The following is a 12,684-nucleotide window of genomic DNA, read 5'->3' as shown; positions in this document are numbered from 1 at the left end:
CAAAACAAAACAAACATGAGTAGTTTTTTTGAATCCGTTTTTTGTTTTTTGGCTGTTGTATATTAATATCAATGTTTTGAGCTGTGAGGATGTGTGAATCGAGACCCCATGAAGGATTTTATTGTTTCTCAAAAGCACAAGATTGTAGTTATCACAATAAGAGACAAACTGCAAGTGGGTTTTATTGCAACATTCTTTCTTCCAGATTTAATTAATTGCATTATGGGAGTCTCCCAGGCAAACTTTGAAAGAAAAAAAGAAAAAATGTTTGGTGATTTTCAAACAAATCCTATCTGGTCTGACACAAGTTTCTGTGAATGGAGCAGACATTGAAATTGTGAGAAACTGCAGGAACCGTGGCAAGATTATTGCTCACACATCAAATTGGAATGCCAACACTTACACATTTTATTGAAAATCACAGCCATGACTACATCATCATCTGTGGTGGAACTGTTTACAATTACACAGTTTATAAATCTGAACTCTTATGGCCTGAATGCTGAGTCCATAAATGATGGGGTTAAATATGGGTGGAAACATTAGAAAGTAAAGGGACATGAATATGCGAGCTTTATAAGGCACATGACTCATGTTGAAGCGACTCTGGATAATTTCAAATAAGCAACCCACCACATAGTTAATCACAGCCAATAAGTGTGGGGTACATGTTTGAAGAGCTTTGGCCTGAGATTCCTTAGAAGCATACAGGCAGATTCTGAGTATTTGCGCATAGGAAAATAGTATCATGAGCAGCTGTGGAACAACAACAAAAATAGTGACAACAAAGCCAATTTTGCTCTGAAAAGAAGTATCAAGACAAGACCGTTTGACTAATTCAAAATTTATACAATACACCTTTTCGATAAACCTGTCACAAAAAGTATGCTGTATAGTTAATATGAAATAGAGTCCAAAAAGAATACAAGGACAAATCCAGGACAATGCAATAAGTATGCACACTTTTCTAAGTGACATTATTTGGTGATAGTGTAATGGGTGACAAATAGCAACATACCGGTCATAGCCCATCACTGCTAAAGCAGTAAATTCAACCGAACCATATGTGTGGATACAAAATATCTGTAAAAGACAAGCAGCCAGAGATATTTCATAAGTATGAGACACTAAATGAGCAAGTAATGATGGAAATAAAGATATGCTGCCATAAATTCCATTAACAGCAAAATTACACATAAAAAAATACATGGGTTCATGTAGACCTCTCTCAATGTAAATTACTGTAATAAGAATTACATTTGATAATACCATGAGGATGAACAATAGCAAGAATCCTGTGAAGTATACATATCTGTGGTCTTCCAGTTCGGTGTATGCCATCAATATGAATGATGTCACCACCGATCCGTTCTCCATGCTGTAGTTGTACAATGAAGCCTGCCAAGAATATAAAAACAACATGGATTTATTAACCATATTTTATTTGAATATGAACCGCAACTGCATTCTTAATATTTGGATGTTAGGATGCATCTTCTAGAATGTGACATTCAGATTTAATTAATCTAATTATAATGTACATGAATGTAATTAAAGTGTACAAGTGTGTACTCAGAGTGAACAATTACATTAAGCCTTTGCAAATACCTATCAAAACATGGCAGCTTTTAATAGACAAGAAAAATACGATAATTATTTTTAGCAGCTTAAGATATTTTTATTCTCAGGACAGACATTATACAATGAAATAAGTCACCTGAAATAATAAAATAGCAATTCAAAATGGAATAAACAACTATGATAATTTTGGTGTCAGCCTTGCTGCGTGCTTGCATTTAAAGTACATTATTTTAATTTCTGAATAAAAAAGTGAGGGTTGTAGCACAAGTTCTTCTCATTTTCTTAGCTTTGGGGTGTCAACCCAAGATCACATTACTGTACAAAATTGTTTGTACAATTTTCACAAATATAATTGGTGTTGTAGTAACAGGTTATCTGATCTACACAATCCCTTCCGCCCAAGAAGGCAGCGCGGTGGATAGCTCTGTCATCTCGCAGCACAATGTTTCGGAGTTCTAATCCCAGCCAGACCCATTCTGTGTGGCGTTTGCATTTTCTCCCTGCGTCTGTGTGGGTACTCCAGTTTCCTACCACAGCCCAAAGATGTACAGGTTAGGCTACTTTGGGGATACACTAACAGGGCATTGTTGTGACAGAGCATCTGTGCTCAGTCAACTTTCCCTGTATAAATAAAGGTTAATGAATAAATAGAGCCCAGCTGTCAGGTCGACTTTAGCATTATACTCCATTGCAACCATGCACTCTTGAGTAATAAAGGTGCATTGGAGGTACATTTTTGTTGGTACTATGCTCACAATATGTACAAAAGTATGCACCTTCTGAAATGTGTAACCTGATAAAACAAGCAATATTTTGTTTTGCAATATACTATATATTCAGCAATATAAAATGCATACATACCAAGCAGATATTTCATTTAGTACTGGCCTCTTTTAAACCGATGTTCATTTTGCTTGTTGTGAATTGTAGAGCTGATCATGTGGGTGTTCTTCAGACAACACACTTCTTCACTCCAGCTTTTTATAAAGGACTGGCCCATACAAACTCACTGGGTGGAATCAGCTGATGATATCATAGCCGGTTAGGTTCAGTACACTTACAGGTACAGTGACACTGCAGTTAATTAAGTAAGCACATTCACCCCAAAGGTATTAGCATTTGTCAGCTACTACCCCAAGCCCAAGAAGTGCCCCAAATGTTTTCGGTAATCTCTGTTCTTCAGATGTTTATCAGAATGTGATTGAAACAATCCCCATAATTCATTGAAAACAATGTGAAGTTTTATACACAGTTCATTTTGTCAGAACGTCTAGTGTATGATCATATGCGAATAGGCAATTTCTTCGTCTCATAATAATAGATATCAATGGGATAGCTACCGACAGATAACTTCACTTTTATCCTTACTTAATAATAGAACATGTATTACTTGTACTGTTGATTAATGTTCTTCTAGAAACCGTGGGCAAACCGACCAGCATCTCTGACATAACCAAAGTCAGCAACACATTTTGAAAAAGGACGTAGACTAAATAATGGCTACATTTAATAATTATTATCATCATCAAAACGCAAACACGCGAAAACAATTTGGAAATTATTGGCCTGTATTGGACAAACTGCATAGACTCAGTGGCTTGTCGCTCAAAGCCAAGAGCATTTCAGATATGTGTTGGAATTCAGAAATAAATGACATGTAGCCTCAGGAGGCTTTTAGTAAATAGCCCCAGCAGGTCAAAAATGTTAAAAGCAAATTCAAACGTGACACTACTGGAAGGTTTTCTCACCTTTGTCTTCTAGCCCCTGATTTATTCCAGATGCTGTTACTTTTGAGGAAGAGAGATTAAACCAGCATTGCCAATATTGAAAATATTTAATAATCGTAGCTGTATACACGGTTGTTAAAATGACAGTTTTTAAAGAAAATGATCATACATCATTGGATACATGACAAAACAAAACAAAAACAAAACATACATGAGTAGGTTTGTTGTGTCTTTCCAACTCAGTATATGTTGTTTTTTTTGCTATTGTTATTTATATTAATATAAATGTTTTGAGGTGGCACGGATGGTGCAGTGGGTAGCACTGCCGCCTCACAGCAAGGAGGTCCTGGGTTCGAATCCCCGTCGGCTGGGGCCTCTCTGTGCGGAGTTTGCATGTTCTCCCCGTGTCTGCGTGGGTTTCCTCCGGGTACTCCGGTTTCCTCCCACAGTCCAAAAACATGCAGGTTAGGCTGATTGGAGAGTCTAAATTGCCCGTAGGTATGAGTGTGTGAGTGAATGGTGTGTGTGCCCTGCGATGGACTGGCGACCTGTCCAGGGTGTATTCCTGCCTTTCGCCCAATGTATGCTGGGATAGGCTCCAGCCCCCCTGCGACCCTGTTCAGGATAAGCGGGTTCAGATAATGGATGGATGGATGGATGGATAAATGTTTTGAGCTGTGAGGATGTAGGAATTGAGACCCCATGAAGGATTTTATTTTTTCTCAAAAGCACAAGACTGCAGTTATCAGAATAAGAGACTCAAACTGCAAGTGTATTTTATTGCAACATTCTTTCTTTACTAACAATAAAAGGACCTCCCGGATTGAATTAATTGCATTATGGGAGTCTCCCAGTCAAACTTTGAAAGAAAAAAAGAAAAGAAAATGCTTGGTGATATTCAATGAATCCTATATGGCCTGAAACAGGTTTCTATGAATGGAGCAGACATTGAAATTGTGAGAAACTGCAGGAACCTTGGCAAGATTATTGCTCACACATCAAATTGGAATACCAACACTTACACACTTTATTGAAAATCCCAGTCATGACCACATCATCATCTGTGGCGCAACTGTTCACTATTAAACAGTTTAGAAATCTGAACTCTTATGGCTTGAATGCTAAGTCCATAAATGATGGGGTTAAATATGGGTGGAAACATTAGAAAGTAAAGGGACATGAATATGCGAGCTTTATAAGGCACATGACTCATGTTGAAGCGACTCTGGACAATTTCAAATAAGCATCCCACCACATAGTTAATCACAGCCAGTAGGTGTGGGGTACATATTTGAATGGCTTTGGTCTGAGATTCCTTAGAAGCATACAGGCAGACTCTGAGTATTTGCACGTAGGAAAATAGTATCATAAGCAGCTGTGGAAGGATCAAAAAACAAGTTACAATAAAGCCAACTTTGCTCTGATAAAAAGTCTCAAAACAAGACCGTTTGACTAATTCAAAATTTATACAATACACCTTTTCGATGAACCTGTCACAAAAAGTATGCTGTATAGTCAATATGAAATAGAGTCCAAAAATAATACAAGGACAAATCCAGGACAATCCAATAAGTATGCACACTTTTCTATGTGACATTAATTGGTGATAGTGTAATGGGTGACAAATAGCAACATACCGGTCATAGCCCATCACTGCTAAAGCAGTAAATTCAACCGAACCATATGTGTGGATACAAAATATCTGTAAAAGACAAGCAGCCAGAGATATTTCATAAGTATGAGACACTAAATGAGCAAGTAATGATGGAAATAAAGATATGCTGCCATAAATTCCATTAACAGCAAAATTACACATAAAAAAATACATGGGTTCATGTAGACCTCTCTCAATGTAAATTACTGTAATAAGAATTACATTTGATAATACCATGAGGATGAACAATAGCAAGAATCCTGTGAAGTATACATATCTGTGGTCTTCCAGTTCAGTGTATGCCATCAATATGAATGATGTCACCACTGATCCGTTCTCCATGCAGTAGTTGTACAATGAAGCCTGCCGAGAATATATAAACAACATGGATTTATTAACCATATTTTATTTGAACATGAACTGCAACTGCATTCTTAATATTTGGATGTTAGGATGCATCTTAAAGAATGTGACATTCTTTATGTAATTCATGTAATTATAATGAACATTAATGTAATTAAAGTGTTCAAGTGTGTACTCAGAGTGAACAATTACATTAAGCCTTTGCAAATACCAATCAAAACATGGCAGCTTTTAATAGATAAGAAAAATGCTATTAATGTTTTTAGCAGCTTAAGATATTTTTTATTCTCAGACCAGACATTATATGATGAAATAAATCACTTGAAATAATAAAATAGCAATTTAAAATTGAATAAACAAGCTATCATGCTTTTGGTGTCAGTCTTGCTGTGTGCATGTATTTAAAGTACATTATTAAAATTTATGAATAAACAAGTGAGGGTTATAGCACAAGCACTTCACATGGCACTATTTCTTAATGCTGGGCTGTTAACCCAAGATCATATTCCTTTGCAAAAGTTTATTTAAAATTAGTACAAATACACTTCATCTTGTATTAACAGGGCATCTGATCTAGGTCATTCTGGTAAACAGTAAATGGTTGGCATTTATATAGGGGTGGCCTGTAGCGTAGTGGTTAAGGTAAATGACTGGGACAGGTGGATCTAATCCCGGTGTAGCTACAATAAGATCCCCACAGCCTTTGGGCCCATTGCTCCAGGGGAGGATTGTCTTCTGCTTAGTCTAATCAACTATATGTCGCTCTGGATAAGAGCGTCTACTAAATGCCAATAATGTAATGTAATGTAATGTAATATTCACCCATTCATACACCAACAGCGATTGGCTGCCATGCAAGGCACCAACCAGCTCGTCAGGAGCATTTGGGGGCTAGGTGTCCTGCTCAGGGACACTTTGACACACCCAGGGTCTGTTCAAAACTGCAACCCTCCGACTGCCAGACTGCTCTTACTGCCAGAACCAATGTTGCACCGCATGTCGCCCTGTGTGGAGTATATTGCCCTGTGTGCAGTTTGCATTATCCCCTGTGTCTGTGTGGGTACTCCAGTTTCCTTCCACAGTACAAAGATGCAGGTTAGGCTACTTGGAGGATAGACTAACAGGACATTGCTGTAAAAGAGCATCTGTGCTCAGTCAACTTTCCCTGTATAAATAAAGGTTAATAAATAAATAGAGACCAGCTGTCAGGTCGATTGGTTGGTTTTACCATTATACTCCATTGCAAACATGCACTCTGAGTACAGTGGAGGTACATTTCTGTTGGTCCTATGCCCACAATATATACAAAAGTAAGCACATTCTGAAATGTGTAACCTCATAAAACAAGCCAGATTTTTTTTTAGCAATATGCTATATATTCAGCAATATAAAATGCATACATACCAAGCAGATACTTCATTTAGTATTGGCCTCTTTTAAAACGATGTTTATTTTGCTTGTTGCAAATTGTAGTGCTGATCGTGCGGGTGTTCTCAGACAACACAATTGAGGAATGGAATCTTCACTCTAGCTTTTTATAAAAGACTGGCCCATGCATACACACTGGGTGGAATCAGTTGATGATATCATAGCTGGGTTAGGTTCAGTACACTTAGTGGAACAGTGACACTGCATTTAATTAAGTAAGCACATCCACCCCAAAGGTATTAACCAGGGTGCACATCTGAAGTATGTGGGAGCCAGGGGCCACTTCACCCCTCGAGTGGCCATAGCACCTGCATCACAAGACTGCTCAACTCAGTTCAGCTCCTGCAAACAACACATTTATTCCAGTTCCATTACTAAGCAAAACACAACAAGTAAGTTAAAGTGCCACGTGTTGCATTGTGTGGCCAGTTAACAAGCACCCCCTACCCAGTATCGTCTGCAACTAGTGTGACACATTGCACAATCTGGGAGCATGGACTCAAGGATACATATGAACATACAAACAAAAATGTGTATTCTGTCAGGACAAGATAAAGCTAAAAATAGCTGGAAGGTATTCCAATACAGCGGTAAAAAATGCTGCTCACAAATATCACACCTGATGAAACTATTAACATGAACGAGGTTGAAAACCATTCATTCCGAAAATATTAGCATCACCCAAGCAGGAAAGGATAAAAAACGCAATTTCAATCCAGTTGAATCAACCAATCCAGTTCCAATCCAATCGTTTCCATCGGGATGTGGTAGTAGGGTTGCCACACGTTCTGGTTTTCCCGGGATTGTTCTCTTTTTTTGAGCGACTGCCCTGGAAAATGACTGTACTTTCCCAGGACACAAAATTGTCCCAGTTTTTTGTACTTCTAAATGTCAGAGTTCCAAATAAACTGTTTGGAACTGCTATTCTGTTTTTTCCTCTTTACGTTTAGACATCCAATCCCGTGTCTGTAAACAAGTAAAAATAAGTAAAACACAGCGACGATTGGACATATGCCTTGTAGGATCCACATTTCCCACAATCCCACAGGACAATTCCGCGACGTCCACCCCGCATGACGTCTAGCTCGGTTCAGCCAATCCCGTAATGGCGGGAACAATAAACTTTCCCGTATAAGAGCAAGACATGCTCTCGGGATCCCCCTCTTCTTCTCTTCTTCCCACTTATTTTCGACACACCCTTTTTGGCCATTCGCTTCAGCTCATCTGCTCCGAGACTCGGACAGAGGCTGAATGCTGCACAGCGCACTACCAGGCCTACGGACACACCTAGTTACCTTGCAGTAACGTAGTGGCCTATAGCGAGTGGAAACTGGTGTACGCCGAGCGCTACATCAGTTTACCCCTGCAAAGCTCACCATCGAACAGCAGCAACAAAAACTTTTCCACCCGGAAAAAGGACCAGCGGACACATTTTTCCAGAACCGAACGGACCAGACGACAACGCGCAGCCCACAGGAACATCCCAGCTCTGTGCACCTCTCCACAACATCATTCACCGCACCATCGCCGCTTCTACAAGGACAGCACGTCTTTTGGATTCAGCAATGCGTATGGTCTCAGTAAGACTCAACAACAAACATTCAGGCATAGCCAGTGTTTAGCTTAGTCTTGACTGATATTGTGAATTTGTCTGTGTTACCGTTTGAATGTATTTTGTTAGCCACATATATACCTGAATTGATTCGCCATCTTTCGAGTATGTAATTAGAGTAAAACTACGCAAGTAGTCTCTCTTTCCCTAGCTAACACTGACACTCCGACTTTTACCTTTCCTTTGTTCAAAGGATACACGCGCTTGCACGCGCACATGCTCACATACCCTACTAACTTACCCTACTAATTTCCCGACAGTAAGATTAATTCAGAAAATTGGCATAAAAAATAATAAATATAATAATTCTGTGATACCATAAACATTAGGACATAGTATTAATGGTAAGTAGGTTGTGGTGTTATTGTAAAATTAATTTAAATTGTTGGCATTGCCGACACATAATTTCAGGGAGACTGAGCTGATTTTGTAGCCTATTTGGGAGCCAAGCAGCGAAACTTTTCGCCAAGATTCATATCTTCACATGAATTAATCTAGTGCGACCAGCTGGTCAAATTTGGAGGTATGTTTAAGCTTGAAAGTTGAGCCGCATGCCCGATTTAAAAACAAAAAAAGGGTACCTTTGGAATCCTTGGATCAAGCCGAGTTCAACACATTCATTGATGTCAATTTGCACCATATTGGATTTTCTGCCATATTGGATTTTCTGAAAAAGTTTTTAAAAGTTTAACAGGCCGCACATTTGGCCTCACAACATTTTAGATTTTTGAAAGCGTACATCCCTCGCAGCCAATCAGTGGCGAGGTTGCCAAATAGGAAAAGCACCCAAGAATAGAAGCACAGACGGATTTATAATTTAATAATAAATAAAGATGTTTGAAATCTGTAAACCAGTGGAAGCAGAATCAAAATGCTTGCACTTACTTTAGATTTGACCTCCTCATTAATCTAAATACAGCTCCAGATCTCCAAAGAGACTTGCATGTTAAAAACATGCTAATCAGTGTAAAGAGAGAAGGGAGTACATTTCTTACATCAGCTGTGTTATGGATGAATTGACGTCACACATTGTTTGCTATTTTCATATGGCCATGATATTAAATTGGTGTAAAAGGTACATGTCTGTCAGTCCTCCAGATGTGGAGTATATCTGCAGATGTTTCAGGTAAAAACTGTTTCATATAATTGAATAACAAATTAATAATTATATTTTCTAGATCTCTCAAATTTAGAGTTTAACATTTCATTGTTTAAATCTTTCTGTAAATGCTCTGAAAATGATATTTTTTTATCATTGCTGTTATTGGTTCATTCTTAGTGTCATTGTACTGTATGGTGGGGTCTCAGTATCATGTCCCTATAAAGGATCTAATCAGGAAACACAACCATGATATATTTTTCACTGAATCTTGTATTAATATGTGTTTAACAGTACTGAAACAGAAACAGCACTGACTCTACATCCAGGTGACCATGGAAAATGTATCAGCAGTGACATCCTTCATATTCATGGCATACACTGAAATGGAAGATCATAGATATTTATATATTTTATGTTTTCTTCTTTTATACATTCTGATATTACTGGCCAACTCAGTTCTAATCATAGTCATTTTCACTGAGAAAGGACTGCATAAGCCCATGTATTTATTTATCTGCAATTTAGCAGTAAATGAAATTTATGGCAGCACATCTTTACTGCCATCAATAATGAATCATTTAGTGTCTCATAATTATGAAATTTCTCTAACTGGTTGTCTTTTACAGATATTTTTTGTCCACTCTTATAATGCAGTTGAATTTACTATTTTAGCAGTGATGGGCTATGACCGGTATGTTGCCATTTGTCACCCATTACACTATCACCAATTAATGTCTCACAGAAGAATGTATATCCTTATTGCCTCATCCTGGGTTTATCCCCATATCTACTTTGGATTGTATTTTATATTAACTGTAAGACAAACGTTCTGTAACATGTTTATAGAAAGCTTGTACTGTAGCAATTTTCCTTTAGTCAGACTGTCTTGTCTTGATACGACTCTTCATAGCATAATTGGACTGGCATTACTTGTTGTTTTACCTGGCCCTCATATTTTCATGATACTATTTTCCTATGCCCAAATACTCAGAATCTGTTTGCTTGCTTCTAAGGAATCTCAGGTGAAAGCTCTTCAAACATGCACTCCACACCTACTTGCTGTGATTAATTACGTGTTTGGAGTATTATTTGAGGTCATTCAAAGTCGTTTCAACATGAGTCATGTACCGTATAATGCTCGCATATTCATGTCCCTTTACTTCCTGATAATCCCCCCACTGTTTAATCCTGTAATTTATGGTTTGAATGTGAATTCCATAAGAATTCAGATTTTCCAACTGTTTAATGGTAAAAAAGTAAATCATCTCCACTAAAGCAGATCATGAAATAATTGTATATATTGCAGTTATTCCCATTAATTTATTCATTGCTGCTGAATAGCAATACTGTTCTAGTTCATGCTGTATCCTATCCCACTGACTAATCTAACCCTTTCTGCAATTACTGTAAATTACTTACAAAATGATAATGTTTGAATATTGATTGTACAGATATTAAAAAATGTATGAACATACAGTATGAATCCTACTATGCACGTTCCGTTGGAAGAACTATTGTTAGACAATCTGCTGTTACTTAAACCTTAGTTCAGTAGGAGCCATTTTTTTGTCTTGTGGGTAACTTTTAGAACCCAACTCGGTGGCGTTTGGTCCTCCGACCCCACCCCCTTACATGAAGCCAGGAACAGATGTGTGTCAAGCCTTGAACCCGGCGCAGGGCAAGTCACTGGAACATCTGGAACACGTACTGAGCCACCAGAACATCTTCCATTTCATGGAATGCATAGCCTACTCATAATTGTTTTATCCTATATTAACATGTATCATTTTCAAGGTTGTAAAACATTTCACACATCCCCTTATAATTTTAAAATTACTCTTGGGAGCCACCCACTGCATAGCGTCATTAATGACATTGTTCAAGGTATTGTGCAGTAAACTTCAGTGGTGCTGATTCGCAACCTAGTCACTATAGGTGTGAAGAACACTTGTGACTAATTTGATAGTTTCTCTACAAGTCATCCTACTATGGTGGGTATAAGAGGTCACTTTCATTGTTGTTTGGGAAAAGCACCTGAGAATAGTAATACAGACAAATGTATAATTTGCTAATGAATAAAGATAAGTTGGAAATCTGTAAAGAAGTGAGAGAGAAGCAGAATCACATTGCTTGCACTTTACATTAGATTTGACATAATTAATCTAAATACAGCTCCACCTCTCTAAAGAGACTTGCATGTTAACCCTTCTATTATGTTCAAATTTCATGACCAGTTTTACATTTGGGGTGAAATAGAGCCCAACAGTTGAAATAAACACAAAAATGTTGTGATAGAATACATTTGACATGTCGTGTGTCACCTTCTTATTGTCTTCCAAATTACTAGCCTTTTATCCATAAATATGAAAAATCTGTGAGAAACATCTCAATTTAGAGCCTAAGGAACAATAAGCGAGGTTGGGCACCTGTATGTGAAAGTGCCACCAGAATCATTCACAAAGAAATCAGAGAAGAAAATAAAGATGGTTGTATATTTTCTTACATTTTATACAGTTACAGAGGGTCAAAATAACACTGCACAACACATTTGTATGCCAATTTGGAACAGGACTTTGCAAAGCATTATGTTTCTTGCATTTTTCCATTTAATCACACCAAATTAGAACATTTGAAAAATCATACAGTATCGACTTAAAAAAGGGTCAACTGGTTTTTAAGAGAGGTCAAACACTAACTGGGGTCAAATTGACAAACATAATATGAGGGTTTTAAAGATTTTTGTAAAAACAGTCTACAAATCAGTGTAAAGAGAGAAGGGAGTAGATTTGTTACATCAGCTGTGTCATGGATGAATTGACGTCATATGTTGTTTGCTATTTTCATGTGGCCATGATATTATAAAAGGCACAAAAGGTTCATGTGTCTCTGTCAGTCTTCCAGATGTGGAGCATGTCTGCAGATGTTTCAGGTAAAAACTGTTTCATAGGAATTCATAATTCATAATTGTATTTAATATATCTGTCAATTTTAGAGTTTTCAATGCTGATACTTTATTTGCATCATACATCAGTGGTACTGATATGTGTGAGTAATAATAATACTAATAAGAGTAACAATAATAACAATACTGATAATAGTACTACTAATAATCAGTATTTATGCAATCCTTCATATAAAAAATGTAGGTACAATAGGAAGAAGCAGTGGGACGTCCCTGTATATTGTAGGCAAGATATTTGTATCCTTTAAAACATTG

The 12,684-nt window shown here is 37.5% G+C and overlaps 3 protein-coding genes across 3 annotated transcripts; 1 reads left to right on the top strand and 2 right to left on the bottom strand.

Moving 5' to 3' along the window:
* Positions 1-438: 438 nt before the first annotated feature.
* LOC133107410 (olfactory receptor 6E1-like) lies at positions 439-1,377 on the bottom strand. Its single transcript, XM_061216400.1, has one exon. The coding sequence runs from the start codon at positions 1,375-1,377 to the stop codon at positions 439-441; it is 939 nt and encodes a 312-aa protein (XP_061072384.1).
* Positions 1,378-4,365: 2,988 nt separating this feature from the next.
* On the bottom strand, positions 4,366-5,304 carry LOC133107409 (olfactory receptor 6E1-like). Its single transcript, XM_061216399.1, has one exon. The coding sequence runs from the start codon at positions 5,302-5,304 to the stop codon at positions 4,366-4,368; it is 939 nt and encodes a 312-aa protein (XP_061072383.1).
* A 4,495-nt stretch (positions 5,305-9,799) lies between these two features.
* Positions 9,800-10,741, top strand: LOC133107407 (olfactory receptor 4B13-like). The gene has a single exon (XM_061216398.1). The coding sequence runs from the start codon at positions 9,800-9,802 to the stop codon at positions 10,739-10,741; it is 942 nt and encodes a 313-aa protein (XP_061072382.1).
* Positions 10,742-12,684: the final 1,943 nt, after the last annotated feature.

The sequence above is a fragment of the Conger conger genome, chromosome 13, assembly GCF_963514075.1.
Source record: "Conger conger chromosome 13, fConCon1.1, whole genome shotgun sequence".
In the NCBI taxonomy this organism is placed as follows: Eukaryota; Metazoa; Chordata; class Actinopteri; order Anguilliformes; family Congridae; genus Conger; species Conger conger.
Note: the sequence above shows the minus strand (reverse complement) of the source record. Positions and strands in the feature narration are given on the sequence as shown.